At 37.3% G+C, this 22,851-nt stretch overlaps 1 protein-coding gene across 2 annotated transcripts in view; it reads left to right on the forward strand.

The window, feature by feature from the left end:
- Amot (angiomotin) overlaps window positions 1–22,851 on the forward strand; it is a 65,587-nt gene that overhangs the window by 36,829 nt on the left and 5,907 nt on the right. For both annotated transcript variants that reach the window (XM_048336109.1, XM_048336108.1), the window contains exons 8-10: window positions 2,135–2,280; window positions 15,622–15,771; window positions 16,631–16,821. In XM_048336109.1, the coding sequence (XP_048192066.1) occupies window positions 2,135–2,280; window positions 15,622–15,771; window positions 16,631–16,821 (487 nt within the window). The remainder of the gene's footprint in view (window positions 1–2,134; window positions 2,281–15,621; window positions 15,772–16,630; window positions 16,822–22,851) is intronic.

The raw sequence follows: 22,851 nt of genomic DNA on the forward strand, positions 1-22,851 counted from the left end.
TCATTCGTGAATCCATCTGAGCCTGGGCTTTTCTTTGTTGGGAATCTCTTGATTACATCCTGTATCTTGTTGTAGGTTATTGGTTTATTTGGTTGATTTATTTCTTCTTGATTCAGTTTGGGCAGTTTATACTTGATCCATTGAATTGATCCATTTCTGTAAAATTATTGTTTTTTAGTGAGCAAAGTTTCTGGAAATAGTTCCTTATAATTGTTTGAATTTCCTGTGTATTTGTTGTAATTTTTCTGGTGGAGTCCCTGTTTTTACATATATGAGTCTCTTCTCTTCTTTTTTTTTAAGTCTTGGAAGGGGTCTGTCAATTTTATTTATTTTCTCAAAGAACCAGCTTTTAGTTTTATTTGTTGAATGGTCTTTCTATTCTCAATCAGATTTATCTCTTATTTAATCTTTGTGATCTCTCTCCTCCTAGTCATTTTAGATTCAATTTTTTCTTGTTAGAGATCTTATGCATCGTGATTGTGAGCTTCACCAGTATTGCTCAGGTTTTCTTCCCCTTGGGTAGTATAGGGTAGGCAGACAGTGTTCAGCTTTGAGTTTTCTTTTTCCCACGTGGCAGGTTTGAACAGGCTGCAGTTGGGTATTACTTTTTCCCCAAGCTAGTTAAGATCTGAAAAAAATTCAATAGATTAGGTTCTGGTTAAATAGTGTCTCTTCGGGCATGACTTCTTAAGAACAGAATGCCAAGGTATCTGTCTTAATGGTTACTTTATCCTCCTTCCCACATGATAACACTGGGGCATTTTTCTCTGATCATCACTATGAGCTCCTGGAGGCTAAACTCAGCAAAGCACAAAGTTCTACCATCACTGGATCCTGGTGGACTTATCTCTCAGGCTTACCCACACTGACTCCTCCAACAATTCATTAATTACAGTTCAGGTTCAAGCCTGTTGCTAGTTTCCCTAGTTTCTGTTCATGGGTTTCTAATCACCTAAATTATGATTCTCCCTGTCTTTTTATATCTCTCCAAATTTGAAGACAGAGGTTTGCCTTGTGAAATAACTTTACTGAAGAATCTAAGTAGGGTTGTTGATTTTTAGTTCAGCTTTTTGGTTGTTAGGGTTGACACTGAAACTCTAAAGTCCTTATGCCAGATTAGAAACCAGAGGTTCTATCATTCAGTTTTAAGACAAAGGAATGGTGGTAACTCCCATGTTCAAGTCAACAAAGTCAAGGCAGGGCAGGTATTAAAGACATGTTTTAAACTTTTTGAATGGATTCAGTCTATTATATATATTTAACCATCTTGATATATCATCTCATACAAACTTTGACACATTGTATATTCTCCGTAAAGAAATACCACTTCAATCAGATGTTTGAAATGAAAACTCTTTCAGTTTTCTCTGCTTTGGGGTCTTTTCTCTTCCTCAAATTTATTTATAAAATGAGAAAAAATGGGGGAAATTTTTATTGGCTTTGATTGCATTTTCCAGTGTAAGAACACTTTTTTCGTTACTGAGATTAATTACATAAATTTCATCATATACATTTTAACCTTCCCACTGATGAACATCACCAATCTAATCTACAAAGCTTATGAACTCTATGAACATTGACAAAACTACATCTTCCAGGGGCTGGGAATATGGCCTAGTGGAAAGAGTGCTTGCCTTGTATATATGAAGCCCTGGGTTCGATTCCCCAGCACCACATATATAGAAAACGTCCAGAAGTGGTGCTGTGGCTCAAGAGGTAGAGTGCTAGCCTTGAGCAAAAAGAAGCCAGGGATCAGTGCTCAGGACCTGAGTGCAAGGCCCAAGACTGGCAAAAAAAAATAAACTAAAAAAAAATAACCTACATCTTCCAGATCGGGTCAGACATATATTTCTTTCCTTTTGCTTTGTATCATCTGTTCCTTCTTTTTCATTTTGTCCTTCCCATCACCACCCTTGGGTTGCTTAGTTCACTTTTACCAATGAGAAGAACATTTTGAATGATCAAAGTTAAGGAAAGGACCATACATTCTCTTCTGATTTTTGTATATATGTATATACATATGTATGTATGTATGAGTAGGCTATCAAATAATATGTCCATTTCATCAGTTTTGCTTAATTAAGCCTTTCAGCCAGCTCCAAAATGGCAGTATTGACATTTCATGTTCTGACAGATAAAGAAAGCCTGCGGGAAAAGGAAAAGCTGGAAGTGGAGCTTGCCACTGCCCGTTCTACCAACGAGGACCAAAGACGACACATTGAAATCCGAGACCAGGCACTGAGTAATGCCCAGGCAAAGGTGGTGAAGCTGGAAGAAGAGGTATGGTTTCTCTAGCCTAAGGGACAATGAACTGGGCAATGAAGGGCACTGTGCTTCCCCATGTTAGTGAATTGGCAGCTTGTATATTCTTCTAAGTAGGGAAGTACTATGTTTTATTCCTGGTTACAGTAGTACTGATATAAGTGAACTCTGGAGTTCACTTTCCCTGTCCAAAAGTTCTTTTATTAGGCTTCAGAATACGAAATCTCCACAGTAAGGACAATTCCCATTTGCTCATTTGTTATAAGCTAACCACCCTCAAATTCTTACTAGTGCCTCATCCTGCCTTAAACCTGTGACAGGTAGGTAAACAGACAGATAACTAGGATGTCTTATTACCAGACTTAAAAGCTTTATTTTGGAACAACTAGAAAATGATGATGATTCAGATATTTTAAAGTGCTGTAAGTATCTTGCAATTAGAATGGCCTTTTTCTCCCATGCTCATTGGGAAGTTATTCCTATACTTGGTAAAATATGCATCTTGATGGCCACACCTTTTCCTTTTGGATTTTGCAGATCCATGTGGGAATAAAAGCAGTCTTGGAAAGTATAGGACAAGATATAATCCAATTCTCAGTTCCAACAAGAGAATACACTGGCCAAGATAATGGCTGTGGCTTAAAGACTAGTTTTTAGAATGTAATTATGTGGCTGGCAGAGAATTTGTCAAGTATTAGTGTATCAGAATGGAGCCTTCCCTTGACAAATACAAGAGCCCTCAAACTATTAAACTTACAATTAAATATGTATCTGATTAGTCTCCATGTAGATTTTACACAATTGCAACACTAAACTGTATTCATGTGAAATAGAGGGAACTTTATTGCTGGGTTGTGATTAATTGATCTTGCATGTCAGTTGTCATCATAATGAAGTACATCCAAGTCTTGTAAGTTTTGAACATCTGGGAATGGGTATAGTCTAGCAAATGTTGATGCTAAAGTATAACTTGGTTAAGACAGTCACATCGTATTAAATTCTACTTTAACATTTGAGTTCTTTTAAGGGAAATGAGCCTCCATTCTAACAAGTTGAAAGCTTTATGAACTCGAGACCAAACATAAGTGTTAATACCCAATGGCTATTGTATGTAAGGTGTCTTTCCTGCTTTTATTGGTTTTCTGATTCCTGTCCCCTGTAAGAATAGTCCTAGTTCCAGATCTCCTGACTTACAAATGCCTTCTGCTTTTAAGTACTGAAAATCTTTTTGGATTTGAGTTGGGTTATGGGCTCATAATTTACCAAGAGGTGTGACATGTAACCCATGATATCCTTTAGCTTGATTTGCATAAACGTTAACTTCAGTTTGTTTAACCTAAAGTGTTAATATCAGGCAATGTCTTGCATCTTGACTTTACTGTCTCAGAAATAAGTAGGTTACTTTATTGGAAATAAGGAAGCCTCATGTGTGTGATGTCTTTAGGTACCTTATACATTAAAGTTTCATTTTTTGCAAGAAAATTACAACTACATTAAAATTGTGTGTGTGTGTGTGTGTGTGTGTGTGTGTGTGTGTGTGATTAGAGCTAAGGAAACTAAGATAACTGTTGAGAAGCATCTGTTGGTAATCACATGGCCACTCTTGGATAGAGCCAGGAATAAAACTGGTATCTCATGACTTCTTTCTTTGGGCCCTGCTGCCTGTCTCTAGGTCTGAATCATCCTTTGGTTCAATTCCCAAAGAGCAAATGTGGGCACCTGTTCAGATTTAGAAACCTCTGTATCTTTTTACCTTCTTATTTTATTGACAGATAATAGTGGTACATCCTTACAGGGTGAAATTCTGATACATTTTATATATTATGTATTGATCAACATATAATACCTAGGTTATCCATCATCTGAAAGATTTAGCATTTCCTTGTGGTGAGAAAATTCAACATCAACTCTTCTATTTTGAATTATGTGATATAGTGTTATTAACTATACTCACATTTGGTGTAAAGTAATACCAGAACTTATTTCTTCTCTGGTTTGGATGTGGCCTGGTACCCAGTGTATCCTTATACTCTGTACACTGGCACTTTGAATTTCTGCCTGTACTTTGCTGTACCCTTTAGGCCTCTTTATTAGAAAGTAACTGGGAACAATGTCTGAAACCTTCTTGTCTTGAGAGTCTGAGCATATATACACTGTAGAGTAATCTGTAGTTCTTAGTGAATTTGCTTGTTAGAAGAGTTACCTGACATATAGTCCTAGTTTCACTTCTCTGAGGGTCTTCTGAGCATTCGTTGAACAGATTTTTAGTGGATTCTTGGGGCCTTCCTATAAAACATGTAGCTTTACTGTATTAACAAGTTCTAATTAATGGATGGGATCCATTGGCTAGATATCTCACATGGGTCATTCAATTATTGTTGTTTGTAGTGTATAACCAACTTTCACATGGGAGGTAGAAATATTGATTGTAAATGATTGATAGTGTCACAGGCCCCATAATGTCTTCCATTCTGAACTCAAATCAGTTCTTATGTAAATAAAGGTTTGTGGCATTATATCTCAGAAAAATAAACTGATTCTTATTTTTCTTCAGAAATTTTTTTCTTATTTTTCCTCTTATCAGCTGGATTGACTTATTTATGAATAGTGTTTGTCCTACCTCTTCTATTCAATGGAAAACTTGCTCTTCTTGAGCTTTGACTCACCCTCATTACATCTCGATCATTTGTGGGTAAAATTTCTTAAGTATCGAGTAGATCTGGTAAGCATTGTGTTGTGTGGTTTCTTCACAAAATTTGTGAACACTTCTACTCTAAGAAAGGTCTTCATAAGTAGACAAGTTTTCTTATGGTGGAGATGGCTGAAGACCGACCACACTTGAAGGCAGAGGGATATATGCTGCATGATCTCCTTTGTCGTGCACACACATAGTGGTTATGGCTTAGAAATGTGTTCATGAACTTTCCTTTTATTCCTCAGGAATAATGTTATTCCAGGGAAAACTATTAGTATACTTAGTAAATCCTAACTAGTGGAAGTTTCTCCAAATAGGCCTTTTGCTTAAAGAGTGTTTTTTAGCCTTCTAAGTTAAGGATCTTTCGGGTAATATTCTCTTTGGTCAAGGAGAGATTATACTACTTTAATGTTACAAGAGCTTGGGCATTATATATTTTGTCTTCTTTTAGAAAGCTCTCATTGATATGCATACCCTAAAATTCATCTCGTCTTTCTAATCTCAATAACTATCTTTCCTGAAGTTCTCCGCAGTCACTATGCCCTAAACTCTAGGCTGAAATGTTTCCTCAGGGACACAGAAAACTTTTCTCTTGGGCTGGGAATGTGGCTTATAAGTAGACTGTTTGCCTAGCATGCATGAAGCCCTGGGTTCGATTCCTCAGTACCATATAAACAGAAAAAACAAAACAGAAATGGCACCATGGGTCAAGGGGTAGAGTGTCAGCCTTGAGCAAAAAAGAAAAAAAAGTGGCTCAGGGACAGTGCTCAGGCCCTGAATTCAAGCCCCAAGACTGACAAAAAGATGAAAAAACTTTTTTTCTTGAAATCCACCCTTTTAGGTTCTCTGCAGATTCTTTTCTAGTACCTCCTTTGTTGATATCTGTGGAGATATGTTGGGATGGTTGATAACTAGACCTATTTTCTTGGTGAGTTACTGTGAACCATGCCTCAACCCAAGAACTGCCTGTGCAGGAGGCAGCCAGATGAGGTGATTGGTGCCTTTCTGTCCTCCTTGTTCTTATCTTTCAGGACACGTAGGTCCTATTGGTCCTATTGAAGTGGAGGCTCATTAAGCTCCAAGTCAAAAGAATTATGCCCTACAGCAACCATGGTATTCTCTCATTCAGAGCTTCCTGACCCCCTACTAATTTAACCTCACTGGAGAGTTTCCACTGATGCCTGGCATATTCTTTCACAAGGCTGAGGGCAGCACAGGCTTCTGGCTGGCTGCAGCCTTATGAGAATCCAGCATTGAAGCCATCACTTGGGTAATTGTTTTAAGAATGGTGGGAAAATGGCCTTGGCAAGATCAAAGAGGGAAGATGCTGCGGGTGGGCTGCTAGCAAGTTGAGTGCACTGGAAGCAACAACAGAATGTGAGAGGGCTGGCAGAAATAGCTAGTGAACCTTTTTCTTTGGTTTTAGGCTAGAATGGAGGCTATATAGATTCAGGAAGAAGGGGCACCAGTGTTAAACTTTACTGAACTACAGTGGCAGTGGTGATTTAGATGTTAAATAGGTAACTCTTGTTGAGGTACCTAATGTATTTTCCCTGTGGTTCCCTGTGGCTACCACACTGACTCCCCTATTTTTTTTTCTGTTTTACTTCATTTCCACAATTCTTAAGGACTGATGTTTTTCTGTCTTTCTGGATCCCTTGGTCATTTGTTTGTTTGGTCCTTCCTCCTTCCCTCCCCACCCTCCCTCCCTCCATCCCATTCGTCCTTCCTCTTTCATCCTTGGGTTTTAAAGATATGTAATTTCAGCAAACTCACCTTTATACCATAATCACTTTCCTGATTTCCCATATTAGAGGAAGATGCCTTAGATGTAAACATTTATATGTCTAATAGTCCAAAATAATTTTCAAATAAGAATGAGGACTTAATTGGTGAAGATACAACTTAAGCAGAGGTTATTATAATGGGTTGTAGATCTGGATGGAAGTCTGACAATATGAATGATGTGCATGCTTAGAGGATTGATAATATTCAAATAAAGTACATTCACTAGATGAATATATGCTTCCAGGGTGTTCCTCTGATGAAATGTTCACATAGTTGAAGGATATTTCTTCAAAAGATCACTCTTCTCACATTTATAGCTATGTATTTTCTTTATAGTAGTTGTGCTTTTATCCAATGTGTTAAAAACAGAATGAGTGACCTATCCAAACTCAGTTCTTTCAGTCGTTTTATGTTTCTGTCTTTTTAAATACCCAAGTTGGAAATTTTGATTTCTCTTTAATTGTTTGACTAACCTGACCCATCCTGAGGTAGGTAGCAAGTTTTTAGAGGTTGCTTTTAGCTGTTCTGTTCTTATAATATCCACGAGTGGACCACAGCCTCTTGGCAATGGACAGAGACAGCCTGCTAATACCAGGGTAGTGTTACCAACTTGCTTCAGCATGAACCCTTACTTGGAGCCAGGGGCACTCGGGTAAGACTAAATCAAATCAAACTAAAAATCGCCATGTAGGTAGTTGTATGAAGGAGCAGAGCAAATAAAGTATACCTTTGTTTTGACATTTATGAAATAGCATGTGCAATTGTGAATAATAGAAGGGAATAGGCAAATCAGACATAATGAGGGGAGTAGACTTAGTTCTGTATTATTACCATCATTCTTGTTGAGCTAAATATTTGTATATTTGGTGCTTATGTGGTTAGTTTGCTTGCTCTTCCCTCTATGAATCCTACTGTATTTTTAACCTTTAAAAATATTTAAAGATATATCCCCTAAGAATCCTGCAAGTGTTATTTTCCCACAGATTAGAGCATTTAATTGAAAATGTGTTAGGTAATACAGTTAGTGATAAATTTAAGAAAGCACAAGATATATAATCCTATTCTTTTTCTACCAGTGACTTAACTGGGAGAGTTAGTAAGTTGCTTCCTTGCAAATAGTTATCTAGAAGTAATTTTGTACATGGGCATCCTTTTTAAAAGTAAGTTTGAAAGACACCCACAGTTGGATTGAAGGAAAAGATGCCATCACGTGGTATTCATTTGCAGGGATCAGATTTTCCTGAGTCAGAAGGGGAATAAGGGATCTGCCAAATGCTTAGGAATGGGTTCAAATTATTGCAGAAGGGTAATGGGAAAGTATGATTGATTGGGCTCAAGAGAATTTGTCTTGTTCTTCAATCGGCTGCCTTCCTGTAGTTCTTTTTCTCAATTGAGATACCTTTTCTTTGGAAATTTACCTGGAATACCAATGATTTGATGAAACTCTTATCTTGACTTTGCCAAGTAAAATAAATATATCCACAAGGGTGTTTTATATTTGTAGTATTTAGCTATAGCACAATATTCTAATTTTTGTTATTACATGTAACAGTCATTTAGTATTAAGTGATCATCAAGGACATGGGACTAGATTGTAAAATCATTACTAAGAAAAACAGAGACTGTCCTTTAAATGAATTAAAGGATACTTGCCCCAAGTGGAACAGGGGCTTTGGCTTGCTCCACACTATATTAACTCCTGCTCTCAGATGAAGAATGGAGATTGGCACATAATAAATATTATAAAAATATGTGGCAAGTGAATTCACAAATCTATTCATAAATAAAATATCACAATGACTTGATTGTAGTGTGTACAGTATGAGAACCTGCAGAGGAATCAGCAGCCAAGATGAGGTAAGGATATTCAAGGACAAGCTATTGGAGAGCTTTGTGATTTATTTGAGGAAGTATAAAGTATCAGACTAATACAAACGTTGATCATTCTCATTTCATAGTAGACATGATGATGTTTTGAGGCTGTTTAGCAACACAGGGCATTGGAAAATGCATTTGTAAGAGCCATGCCTGATCTGAACAAGGGACAATGTGATAATATAGACTGAGTGGTAAATTAACACATTCAGTGGTTTAAGATAGGAAAGTTAGAAACAGTTGTTTCTAAAGAAGTAGAGAGGAGGTGTTATGAGCCTTACATCTAGTTGATATTCTAATGGAATTGATTGCTAGCAATAAGTTTTATTAAACTATACAGTGCCAAGATGTGTTATTACAAAGTCTATAGCAGATGACTATAGATGGAAAAAATATGTGCACATGTACAAATACACATGTACATATAAAAGAGCAAGATCTGAAAAATCACTTAGGTTGTTGTTAAGTAAGGGCTTGAGACCTATGGGAGATGGTAGTTAGATTTTAGACAGAATTAGGTTGAATATGGTGTACAAAAGAAAGAGGGAAGAACAATAAGTCCACAATATTGAGTTTGGAAAGATGGGGTAAGTGCTTCTGACTACACAATCAAAAAGGATGACATGATTTTATGCCTCTATCAGAAAGAATGACATTGCCCCATTCGTAAGGACTTGGAAAAAATTATACTAAGCAAAGTGAGCCAGACCCAAAGAAACATGGACTCTATGGTCTCCCTCATAGGGAATAATTAGCACAGGTTTAGGCTAGTCACAACAGAGAATCAGCTATACCTTTATGGACACATAAAATGATGCTAAGTGAAATGAACTCCATGTTATGGAAACGCCTGTTATATCACTGTTGTAATTACTTTCAACATGTGATGTGAAACCGTAGCTTCTATTATTGATGACCCTCTTGTATCCCCTTCCTGTGGTTGTACCTGCACTATCTCTGTATCTTATCTGAGTACATTGGAAACCGGGTATACTGGTATTAGAACTAGGAAACTGAAAGGAAATACCAAAATCAAGAGACACGGGGTAAAAAGACAAACGACTACAAAAGCAATACTTGCAAAACTTTTTGGTGTAAATCAACTGAACAACTCATGGGGGGGAAGGGGGAGAGGGGAATGAGGGAGGAGGTACCAAACAGTACAAGAAATGTATCTAATGCCTAACGTATGAAACTGTAACCTCTCTGTACATCAGTTTGACAATAAAAAATTAAAAAATAAATAAATAAAAAAGGATAATATGTGGCAGAAAGATGACATCATAACAAATATCAGAATGTAAAATCTCGTAGTACTCTAGAGGTTTGTATCAAAATATGAATGTAAGTAACTGTTAAAATTGTGCCATGAGTGAGAGATCCAGTACTGCTTACTTGTCAAGCATGGTTTCTCAACCTTAATATAATAGCTATTTTGGACTGGATAAATCTTTGGTGGTAGGTAATGGCTGTCCTCTATGTTATAGGATGTCTAGTAACCTCCCTTGCTTCTATACGCTAGTAGCTATAACCAACCCTCAGCTATCACAACTAAAAAGGTCTATACACAGTGCTAAATATCCCCTAGGGGAAGGAAACCTCAGGTGAGAACCATTAGTGGAAGGCAAAAAGCAACTTATCATAGTCTAGACTTGCAGGGTTCAATAGGGTAGGGTAGGGAAGAAGGTAGAAAATTTCATTTAAAAATCAAGACAAAAGAGTAAGAATGGTTTAAGAAACCCACATTGGAAGAACATAAACTTGAGGAAATATTTGATAAGCTTTTAAAAATGACATTTTTTAAGAAAAGTTAACTAGAATCATCCTCCATTCACTGAATATCTAGGGGGAATTTGGTTGAAATGATTGATTTACTTGGCTTCTTCTAAGGGCTCATGGGTATGGTTCTTGATTAGAAACCCAGAGTAGCTAATTGATGGTTCTGAAAACTCATTTTCCACATGAAGACCTGAGCCACTACTGTGGCTTTAAAAACTTTTCAAGTGAACCTTGATTTCTTGAACACTAAAGACATTGAAAAATCATTTATGATGCTATGGAGACCATAAATATGTGTTTTAATTCATGTATTATTTACATACCTATGTATGCACAATTATGTGTGCATATATATGTGTATATACACACAAACTAAACAAGTCTGATTATACAAACTTGTAGGACTCCACTTTGCTTAGGTCTCTTGGATATTGGTCAAAATTGAATCTAAAATAAGGACTTCCAAAATCACAAAATATTTAGAAGTCCAAAGACTTTTAGAGGTCATCTGAAAATCACCTGAGGGTTTTTTAAACTTCTTAAAACCTCTTGAGACAAGGCATTCCTGAAAGACAAAGTATTATGTCCAAAGGCAATTAGAGAGGGAATGTCAAAACTTACTTAGAAAGTTTTAAGTTATTTAACTATAATAATGTATAAATAATGCAAAAAAACATAGCTAGGTATGGTAGTACATACTTGTAACCTAGAAACTTTTAAGTTATCTATCTATAATGTATAAATAATGCAAAAAAGAGATAGTTAGCTAGGTATGGTAGTATATGTCTGTACCTGGGTTACGCACTAAGATTTAGTTTCAAAACAACAACAGAGAGATGATGAGGTAAGTAAGGTGGTGGCTGGGCGTGGAGGGGTGGAGGGTTGGGGATGGGAGGCCCATTCTTTGGGAAAACAACAAAAGAACGAATAATGTGGTATACACAACTGTAGCAATCATTTTTTTCAAAATTGTATACAGAAATATCATAAAACAGTAGCAGAATTATTTTATTCAACCCACCCAACATAATGACCCTTTAACTTACTCTATGAAACACTAGGACACTGAAATTCGGTTTCAAGACCTCCAGGCTTTGGAGATTTTTTTTTTGTAAAGGGTCAGATAGGAGATCTGGTGGTTTTTATTTTTTTTAATTTCATGGACCATGTAGTTTCTGTTGCAACTGCTGTGTCTCCACTCTGCCATTTTGTCTGGAAAGCAGCCATTAACATGATAGAAATCAATGAGCTTGGCTACATCTGGCCTCCTTCAGGCCATATTTGTTTGCTGATTCTTTGGGTTTGCTGAAGACCTTTGGGATTCTTTTTAACAGATAAAGACAAGTTAACAGGAAACAAGTGACCATTAATAGCAGCACTTTGTTGCTACCTAATTTCTTTACCTTTCATTGCAATGTTTGATATGTATGTGTGTGAGAGAGGGTAAATGGAAAAGGAGAGATGAAGAGAGAAATATTGACACAGCAAAGAATGGAGGAAAAGAGGGAAGGAGAATATTTCTATAAGCCTTTAGAAACTTTGACCACAGGTAAAGTAAAAGTATCCCCTAAGTCATGTCATTTGAGAGACTATGGTGTCTTTATAGATACTCACCTGTTGCTCCTAATTATTTTTGCCTTTAACACCAGTGAATGTCTTTGTTCTACATTGCTATCTTCACCTCCATTGCACCAACTATTTGAGAGTGACTATGATTTAATGATATAATTAAACAGTGTTGTGATCATACAGGGTTACTAACATAATGAGAGCTGCCTTAATCCCATTTGGGCTAAATGTTCACAGTTGAGAGGATTAGAACAATGTCTGACTAGGTGTTCACTTTTTCTCCAAAGGGGAAGAAAACCTCTGAGTACTTTTTGTACCACACATACTACTAAGCACATCATGTGTTATCTTGCTTGATTCTTACAAGTGATACATCACATTATCATCTGTCCTTGTTAATGACGAATGAATAAGTTCAGACTTGTGGGAGAAATAAGCTCAGAGATTTAAGTAACTTCAAGTTTCATAGTTAGTGAGGGAGAAAGGATTTGGAATTGGGCATTCGGAGGCTAGAGCTCAGGACCTTAGCCAATTTACTATGTGGTCTCTTTATCACACAAGAAAGAGCCATTGACATTTCTAATAGCACTGACTTCTGTAATTGCTTGGGGACTTGGGTATTGCAAGTACTGAGAGTATTCAAGGAAATAGCACTAGATAAATAAATTCGTAGAAAAGAGGCAGAGAAGAAAAGAGGATTTATCACAATAAAGGTAGATAGTAGTGGAGTTAAGCCATATAGATCTTTGTCCCTTTCTATATGTACATGAGTATGGAATTTAGAAGATGACTGACATTGCTGATGGCATCTATAATAAGGTTTTGTATCCAAGAATTGTTTTCTAACATATCCAGGGATTAGCAGTTACAAGGAGATTTATTTTTTTCATACAATTTGTACTTTTTTAAATGTGTGCAGGATCTTGAACTCAGGGAGGGCCTGGACTTTTTCCCTGAGCATTTTTGCTGAAAGCTAGCATTCTATCATTTGAGTCACAGCTTCACTTCTGGCCTTTTCTATTTAGGCTATCAAACATAATCCTCAAATCTCAGCCTCTTGAGTGGCTTGGATTACAAGTGTGAGTTACCACAGCCTAGCTGAGCTGTACTTCTTTTTAAAGGGGTGGGAGATTGATGCTAGCAACAATGGTCTTAGTACCCTGTGGAAAGTTATCTCATAGCAAATACTAATTTTTGTTTCTTAGCCTGCTTTGTGGAATAATTTGTCTTGCCTGCATGCCAATCCTTACCAACTCAGAAGATTGACTCAGTGACTTATTTTGCTGGGAGTATTTTTGCTAGGACATCTAGATTTCCTTTCTCAAGAAAGTCAAGGCATAGAACAATATACATGGTCATGGACTACTTATTTTTTATTTTCTGAGCTTATATTACAATACTTCACCATCCAGGCAAGAACTGCATCCTATCTAAGTTTAATTGCCTTTAAGTATTACTGCTATAAGCCTTCATAATTATAGTTAACATTTGCTGCATTGACATTGCACTGTTCCCTTGGGGTTTTCAGAGTGATTTACGAATAAATGCATTTGACTTTAAATAGCTCATGAGGATTATAGAACCCCAAAGGTAAAGGATAGAGAATGTTTCCTGCTCTTCAATTATTCAAAACTTAATAAATAGGAACAGACATCCATGACCAGAAAGTTTTAGTTACCCTAGTCACTGTATTACAAATAGTTATGTGTCCCAAGAAAGAAAGGTTTAAGCTTGAGAGAAAGTAATGGTGGTTTTTTTTTGTATGTTTCATTTCATAAGAAAAGATTTAAAGGGTAAAAGCACTTAAGATTAGAACTCCTCTTCACTGGTTTACAAGGTTCAACTTAATAAGGCCTAGAATTAAAGGAAAACCTTAAGAAAAGTATCCAAAATATTTAATGTTTGTGTTTCCCAATCACATAGGTTAAAGCATACCAAAGGTCTGGTGGGGAAATACAAAATAGATTTCCTTCCACCAGAAGAAAGATCAACAACTCAACTTGAAGGGAATAACAATTTTTAGATAAGGATTGTCTCCATAGCAGTACATGACAGTGCTGTTGGACTGGAAATTCTAAAGTAGTTATTTGAACTATGTGAATGAATTACCTGGTTACTGCAGTGGGAGCGTTGAATTGGTCTTGTTAGCTTAGCTTCAACCAAATGGCTGTAAGCAATGCTAGTATGATGACATTGCAATTGCCTCTACATATGTAGCTCAAGGACATAAAAAATATGTTGAAAGGCTCTGTCTGGAACAGATCTATAACTTTAGGCTTCCATGAAAACATCAATGATGTATACCCTTCTTGGAAGAATTTTTGCTTTAGAAAGAGACTGCTGGTTGATTTATTATATCAAGCATGCCATAAAAGTGCTATGAGAGACAGAATCGTCCCTTTTGCTAGCAAAGTGGTAAGGCTGCCCTTTCTCCTATCCTCTTGGATGTCCAGAATATATTATTGAAGATTCACTCTCTTAGAGTCTAATTCCTTCATTGTTATAGAGGCATGATGTAGCTTCAATTACAAGGGCATATCACTAGAAGCAATAGTCCCCATTGCTTGTGCTTTTACTTTGGGATATGGCTTATAAGCCTGCAAGGAGAATGAATCAGTTTTTAATCACATCATTTTAGATGTGATTGATTCTTCTGAGTCTTTAGGGATCTTTCAAGGTACCAAAGTAAAATTTGAGAAAAAACAGTCCAGAGTCTTCACCTTGGGCCTGTGAGATAGAAGTCGCCAGTAATGTATGGCCTTTTTCTAAAGGACACATAGAACAGTGCTGGCTAATAAGAAAACTAATGATGCTGTGTGCTGGTGGCTCACATTTACAATCCTGGCAACTCAGAAGGTTAAGAAACTTTCTCTCCAATTAACCATCAAAAAGCCAAAAGTGGAGGTGTGGCTCAAGTAGTAGAACATCAGCCTTGAGTGAGCAAGCCAAGCAAGCATGGGAGACCCTGAGTTCTAGTTCCAGTACTGGCACAAAACTAAAAGAAAATTAAAGAAATTTGATGCATGGCAGATTCAGTAAAAAAAGAAAGAAATGTTCCAGGAGAACAAAACTTTCCAGGAGAGCATTGATGGGTTATTTTGGGCAATTACTGGAACAGACTTCCAAAAGACAATTCTGTCTACTTTGCACCTTCAGTTGCCTACTCTTTTTTTCACCATATAAAGAAGACAGTATATAAAAGGAGATATATCAAGTTAAACTTTTATCTTTGGAGAACCTCATCTTATCTTTTTTTCTCTTTTCTACTGTAATGATTAAAATATGACATACTTTTCTCCAGAATATTTTGATTTAGACCGGAGAAGAACAGAGATGAGAACATCTGTATGTGTGAACACGAAAAATTTACCCTTTCAGACACCACATTAAGGAAAGTAGGCTTGGGGAAGGGGAACACATAGAAATTGGGTAGGAGGAAGAAATTCAAAAGGTCCTCAATTTCTATCCCTCTTCATAGTGTTTATATGAGAAATACAAGGCAACCTGTGGCTTAGCATTTCTCATTATTCATTCTTTTTGGAGTTGGACTCAGGGATAGGAAGAGATCTAAAAATGAAGCTGGATTTGGGGACCAAATAGCTGAGTGTTATTCTTTCCTTCCATCTTTCAAATCTCTCAACCTGTACTTTCAGCTGAAAAAGAAGCAAGTGTATGTAGACAAGGTGGAGAAGATGCAGCAGGCCCTTGTGCAGCTCCAGGCAGCGTGCGAAAAACGGGAGCAGCTGGAACACCGACTCCGGACAAGACTGGAGAGGGAACTCGAAGCACTCCGAATTCAGCAGGTATGGAAACTTAAGGACAGGAAGAAGACAGAGAGAGACAGAGGAAAGGAAGGAAGAAGGAAGTTAGGAAAGAATGGCGGTAAAGTTATTATTTCTGGTTGATTTTTTTTAATTTGGCATTTAGCATGAACAAATCCTTACTTTTCTTTACATTTTTTTCTTCCTTAACCTTACTCTTACTTCTCCATTGTAAATATAAAGCCCAATTCCTTGTCTAGCTTCCTATCACAGAAATGCCCTTTATATTTAAGATCTTATACCTTTTATTTCCACATGAACCAAAACAAGAGACTGTAAGAAGTGAATTTGCTATACAAGTAGACTCTTAGGTATCTTAGTATAGGGAATGATGTTTAGAAATCTTCTGGCCTTGGATTTAGAAGAGATGAATTCAAGACCCAAAGAAGGTTGCCTGACTTTGTAAAGATCACAGAAGTTAGGGGAAAGCCAGGAACCAAATCCTACATTTTTAAATTTCCATTTCTCTTATATCCATCCCATGCTTGCAGGAAAGTGTGGCTGATTTTGCCTCATTGAATCACTTTCCAAGCAAGCAGTATGACAATTTGATAGAGCGGGGTCTTTTTCTGACCAAGAAGTCTCATATTCAAGCCCTGAATATCTGAATTCCCCTTTCTTTCTGAATCAGTACCCAAACTAGGGTCTAAGGCTGTAGCTCAGTTACCACAATGCTTGAAACACTAGGTCCCATTCTCAGCACTCCAAACCCAGATAAACCAAACAAAACCAACCCCCTCAGAAAAATGCAATGTAAAGTGACATGTACAGTAATCCCTTCAAATGGGACTCTATGATTGTATTCTCATTAATGGATGGGTCTCTGTATATCCTCCAATAGCGCCAAGGCAGCTCTCAGCCCACCAATGTTTCAGAATACAATGCCGCTGCCCTGATGGAGCTCCTTCGGGAGAAGGAGGAGAGGATACTGGCCCTGGAAGCTGATATGACTAAGTGGGAGCAAAAGTATTTGGAGGAAAACGTGATGAGACATTTTGCTCTGGATGCTGCTGCAACTGTGGCTGCTCAGAGGTAAGAAGTTGGCAGGATCACTACTTGAATAGGGACCATGACATGAATAGTGGGACCGAGGACACCAGATTCTGAACTGATTACTAGGTTTCCTAGTGCTTTCTTTTCTTTAATACTGTATTTTTTCTTCAACTTCATTTTCTATCAGTTTCCACATCTTCTTCCCTATAGCCATAGATCCTTTAAGCCCTGTGTGCACACTGTTTAGCCCCAAAACTGGAATGAAAAGCCTCCCTGTAAAAATGCCACTCTGAAAGCAAATGCCACTTGAGTGCCTGCTGCCATTTGATAGCTCTGGCTCATCCTGGGCATGTCAAAAGCTGTGCTGAACATGAATCCATTGCTGCCCTTTGAGATGGTCTATATTTGAAGGGCACATTCTCTGTGTAAGCAGTCCCATTCCATCTGGTATGGGAGAGAAAGTGGCAGGAGCAGTTTTGTTTATTTGGTTTATTTGTCCCCCTTTACATAGTACAAAAATTAATGGTTATTGTTTGGCAGAAGCAATTGCTTGTGTGTATGACTTACTGCTGCTCATAACTATCAGATAAGAGAAAAAGAAAGGAGAAGAGGGGATAGGGAGAAGGAGAGAGAGAAAAGGAAGGGAAGGGAGGAAATCTCCCAAGTCAGTTGATGTTATCATGAGAATGGACATCGATTTGGTCTGGTATTGGGTATGAAGGCAGACTGGAATATTTGACCCAGGCAGGTTTGTCTCCACAAAGTTACTAAAACAGCTATGTTGTTTGTAATGTTATCACACAGGTAGTAAATGAGTAGAGCCTAAAATCACCTTCTAGACTTTGTGGGCTGGGGTATGGATATGTGGAGAATGGGTGATGGTATATGTATTTTGGGGTCTCTATACTAAATTAGAGGGATATCACTGCTAAAGAGCATGGCTGATACTTTCTAAGCTTGCTCCTGATTGTTTAGGAAAGGATCTTTCACTTCTAATGTGATAAGCCTGACTCCTGGTATCCTTTACACCTGTAATACATAATACACTGAAGTTGCCAATGGCTTGATTTTGACATCTTCCTTGCCCAAAGTTACCCTGAATTTATTTCCTGAGAAAGGCCTGTTCAGTAATTACCAGTGTGGTAGTAAAGCACACAGAAACTCAACCTATGCCAGAAGACGGTTCTAAGATTCAGAGTCAGATTTGAAGTGTCATGTTGCCTACAAGTTTCCATAGAAACACCTGTGCCTAGCACTTGTTCAGGAGTTATTCTGAACAATAGTGAAAAGTGTTTGTTTTATTTGGAACTGGGGAGACACAGGGTAAGTGTTTTCTTTGGAAAAGCTTCTAATGATAGAATTTTTAGGGCTGAAAAAGTTAGAAAACAGAGGTTGTTGGTGCTGACTTCAGAACAGATTCTAAGGCAAAATGTAGGAAAGCAGGGGAGGAGCTTTGTATAAAGACACTACTATCCTGCTCTCCTTCTCTTCAAGGCATTAACTATCAGAAGACTACCTATTCAAATGGAGTTCCTTTAAATTGTCGGTTAGTTACAAAGTTTCATTCAATTGCTGGTTTTAGTAAAATATGCACTCTTATGATTTAATATAATTAAGACATAGCCTGTTCCCACTCAGGAACAACTTCTACCACTAGTAAATATTTTAGATCTATTTTAGATCACATGCCACTAATTCAATTCCCATGGCAGATTGAGAAATAGATTATATATTCAATTCCTATGAAATGAGAGTTAGACCTAGTGATTCATCTAGGCACTTCTACATATTTCTAATAGTCACACCCAGCGTACTTGCCATGAAGATTGATATCCATTTCCTCTTTTCTCCACAAGATTACAAATATCGGAGATACCATTCAAAGATTGACTTCAGAACTTGAGTTCTTCTGCCCTATCCACTTGTTATTCTTATTCCTCTTAACCTTAAGTGCAAGTATTAACCAGTTCTGTCTTTTTTGGTCAAATATTTATATTTCTCTTTTATTATAAAAATAATTTTCAGATTACTAGAATTACTGACTACCAAAAGAATACTTAATATTTCCTTGGGAAAGGAAGGAAAAAATAAAAGATAAAGAAAAAGTGAAAGAAAAGGATGATGATTGCTGAATGTATAATGTAGATTACTAAATATAGGGCCACGTTTTAACGTCCCACTAGGTTTATGTGTGTTGTGTTAGTATCTCAATTTTTATACAATACAAGAGGTATCTGATAGACAGCTCACAGGTTTCACAATTTGGTAATGTTACTTGAGAGACAACAATGGAGTTCACAGATTTCTTCAATTAAAGTGTTAATTCTACAGTAGTAATTGCCTACTGTTTATGTACAGTTCTATGAACGAATCGAATGCAATAGTGTAGTTACTACCATTGTCAAGATAGAGCACAAATTCTAAAGTTTCCTTGTAACCCTCAAACTTGATCCCTTCTTTTTTTTTTTTTTTTGGCTAGTCCTGGAGCTTGGACTTAGGGCCTGAGCACTGTCCTTAGCTTCTTTTTTGCTCAAGGCTAGCACTCTGCCACTTGAGCCACAGCGCCATTTCTGGCCATTTTCTGTATATGTGGTGCTGGGGAATCGAACCCAGGGCCTCATGTATATGAGGCAGGCGCTCTTGCCACTAGGCCATATCCCCAGCCTTGATCCCTTCTTTTCTAGGCAATGACAGTTCTGTTTTCTGTCATAAAACTTTAATTTTATTTCCTAGAATGTCAATATAAAAAGAGTCATGTTGTGTTTGCTTTTTGTTTGACTTGTGTTCAGCATAATTATTTTGAGGTCCATCCAAGTTGAGACACGTGTTAATAGTTCATACTGCTTTGGGGCTGAGTGGTGTGCCATGGAGTGGATGTACCATATTTTTTATCCATTCACTTGATGATAGATATTTGGATTGTTTCCTTTTTGGGACTATTGTGCATAGCAATACAAACTTTCACATAAGAGAAGACATATGATGACATATCAGGTGGTCTTTATATCTCTTTTAGTACTTTGATTTTCTGAACTACATCTTATTGATGGAATAATTTCATACAAGAACACAGGAAGGAAAATTAGACATAGATTTAAAGGGTACAGGTATAAATATTTAGTTTGTTTGGAAAGTGTCATTGCCTTTCATTCTGAGATGAATCCAAGTAGCAGATACGCTAACTCTATGATATAGTACACGTCAAAGGTGGCAAAATAGGAATCACTGTTCAATGAGCTATTAGGATATTATTTAGGCACTTGGAAGTAGTATAAATATTCACAACAAAATTGTCTACATTAAGACTGTGTTAATATCTCTAGAGAGCCTTTCTAGATGTTTAATACAAGTAAAAGGAAATTACTACCAAGATGGGTCCCAGTAATGACCACAAGACCCAATTTGGCCATGCAGATCTTGTGTTTCATCTCACAAGTAGTGAATTTAATTTTTAAAGAACAGCAAACAATGATGATCAATCATGTAATTTATTATTTGTATTTACTGTATCCATTTATTATCAGTTCCTGGACATGCAAGGTTTCATTTTTCTTATTTTGAGCAAAAAAATTCCAAGAAGAAGCATATGGCTGTTCTCATGACTTTCACTCCAGTGTCCCTAAAATAAAAGATGATCACAGTGTTCCTTTGTTTGCTATGACAGCAAATGATATGCCATTATTTGAATTAGAAATAACAAAGTTCATTCATTGTTTCTTCTCCTGAACACCCACATTGAAATAGCCATCAACTTCTATCTATTCTACCCCCTACAACCTATTTTCATTTCCCATGCCTAACCACCTCATGTTTTCATTATCTCTCTTTTTTATTTCTTTATTGTCAAAGTGAAGTACAGAGGGGTTAGAGTTTCATACATAAGGCAGTGAGTACATTTCTTATCCAACTTATTACCACCTCCCTCATTTTCCCCCACTTCCCCTTTCCCTCTTCCCTCCATGAGTTGTGCAGTTGGTTTACACCATATAGTCTTATAAGTATTGCTGTTGCTTTGCTTTGTCTTTTTATCCTTTGTCTCCCGATTTTGGTATTCCCTTTCCCTTCCCTAGTTCCAACACATATACAATATCCAGGGTACTAAAACTCATTATCTCTTGCTGAGATTATTTCAGTCACCTCTCCAACTACTGTGCTTGATTCCAGTGTCTCTTTCCTCTAATCCCTCCATCACAGTCTTCCTAAAGCTTGGGGCAAGTTGTTTCATTCCCTTTGTAAAGCTTTAGTAATTTTCAGTGTCTGTTGGAATAAAGTCCAAACCCGTTCTTGTAGTGGTTAATTATTTACTTTTTGGGTCCCTTGCAACTTTTCTGAAGCCAGGGCCTAATCACTTCTTTTTCCCATCTCTAACTTCGTAATTATTCTAAATACAGTGCTCCACTTATATTAAAATTTATATGTTAGCTTCACGAATGGAAATGCTCCCAGAGAAAGGATGGTCTAAAGTGGCCACTATTAATTATGAGTGGCATTTTTAGAGAAATTTAAGGAAGAAGAGGGAAGATGCTGACAAAATTGTTTACTTAATTAAGAATTTGAATTAGGGAATCAAATTCAGGAATATGTACTTCCTGGTTTTCAAGCTGTATTGTCACAGTGTACCCAGCATTTCTCTCCTGATGTTCTCAAGGAAGGTGTCAGAGTACTAGAAATTATTTCAAACACTACATGCTTGCTTTTCCCTGTCATTGGCTTTATAGCTCAAGTTTCTTAGAATATTGATGTGCAGTGCAGTCCTGGTGACCTTGTAGAAATTCACTGTGTCCCACATTTTAAGTCTCCATTCCCAAGGAGTTCACAGTGTCCATATCAATTAGCTGGCAGTGTTCTGTGTACTCAGAGAGGTCTTTTATGCAATGAAAGTGGCCGTTGGCCAGCCATAGTTTCCCCAGTGAGAAACCATATGTTTAAGTCCCTAGAGTCCATAGACACCATGCACTTTTCAAGAGGCCTGACTCTAAACCTCCATCCATCACTTTATATTGGCACGGTGTAGAACAAAGATGGCTCCTGGGTTTATACTAAATGCTGGAACTGGGTGCTGTCCCTGAGCTCTTCTTTTGCTCAAGTGTAGTGCTCTACCATTTTGAGCCACAGCTTCCTTCTGGTTTTCTGGTTTATAATTGGAAATAAAAGTCCCATACACTTTCCTGCCCAGGCTCGCTTTGACCTGCGATCCTCAAGTCTCAGCCTAGTTCTTTACTTTTAAAGAGCTTTATTGAGTGTTTTTACTGTGCCTAATGATGTATGATTTACATGCATAATTTTACTTTATCTTCAATGAGATGAAGGTACAATTATGGCTTCCATTTTCATATGAGGTGAGGCTTTGAGCAAGTGACTGTTTTTATTTTTTTGTTTTGTTTTTTGTGTTTGCCAGTCCTGGGTCTTGAACTCAAGTCTGGGCCCTGTCCCTGAGCTTTTGCTCAAGGATAGCACTCCACCACTTGTGCCACAGTACCATTTCTAGCTTTTTCTGTTAATGTGGAACTAAGGAATTGAACCTAGGGCTTCATGCATGCTAGGTGAACATTCTACCACTAAACTACATTCCCAGTCCCTGATTGTTTTTTGAAGTCATAAAGCTTGTTAGTGGCAGAGTACTTGGAGAATCTGGGTGTTGATTGACTTAAATGTTGAATATAGTAAAACCCATACTCCTAAGCAGTATGCAGTGATGCTTATTCTCAAAGTATCCACTAGAACCACAAGCAAGTGAATGATACTAGAGGAAACATAGATATTAAAATATTTCAAATTTAGGAAGTGATGACAGTTGTAGTTATTTTAGCACTCCAACAAGTTTAAAGTTGAAACTACTTGCTGGCTTTGCATATAAGCCATAATCAGCGGTTTTGCAGAGGCTCACCCCCACCTCCCCCAACATTAATTTATACTCTCTGTCTACTCATTTCCTTGCTACTTCACTCCCATCCTCACTGGTCACAATGACAAGGCCAAGAGAACATAGCTACCATTAGAAAATGTCATATCTAGAGTTCTTGTGCAGTTACCCATTCTTATAGAAAAGGCAGTGAAATAATGGCAATT

This window comes from Perognathus longimembris, chromosome 28 (assembly GCF_023159225.1).
Source record: "Perognathus longimembris pacificus isolate PPM17 chromosome 28, ASM2315922v1, whole genome shotgun sequence".
NCBI lineage: Eukaryota > Metazoa > Chordata > Mammalia > Rodentia > Heteromyidae > Perognathus > Perognathus longimembris.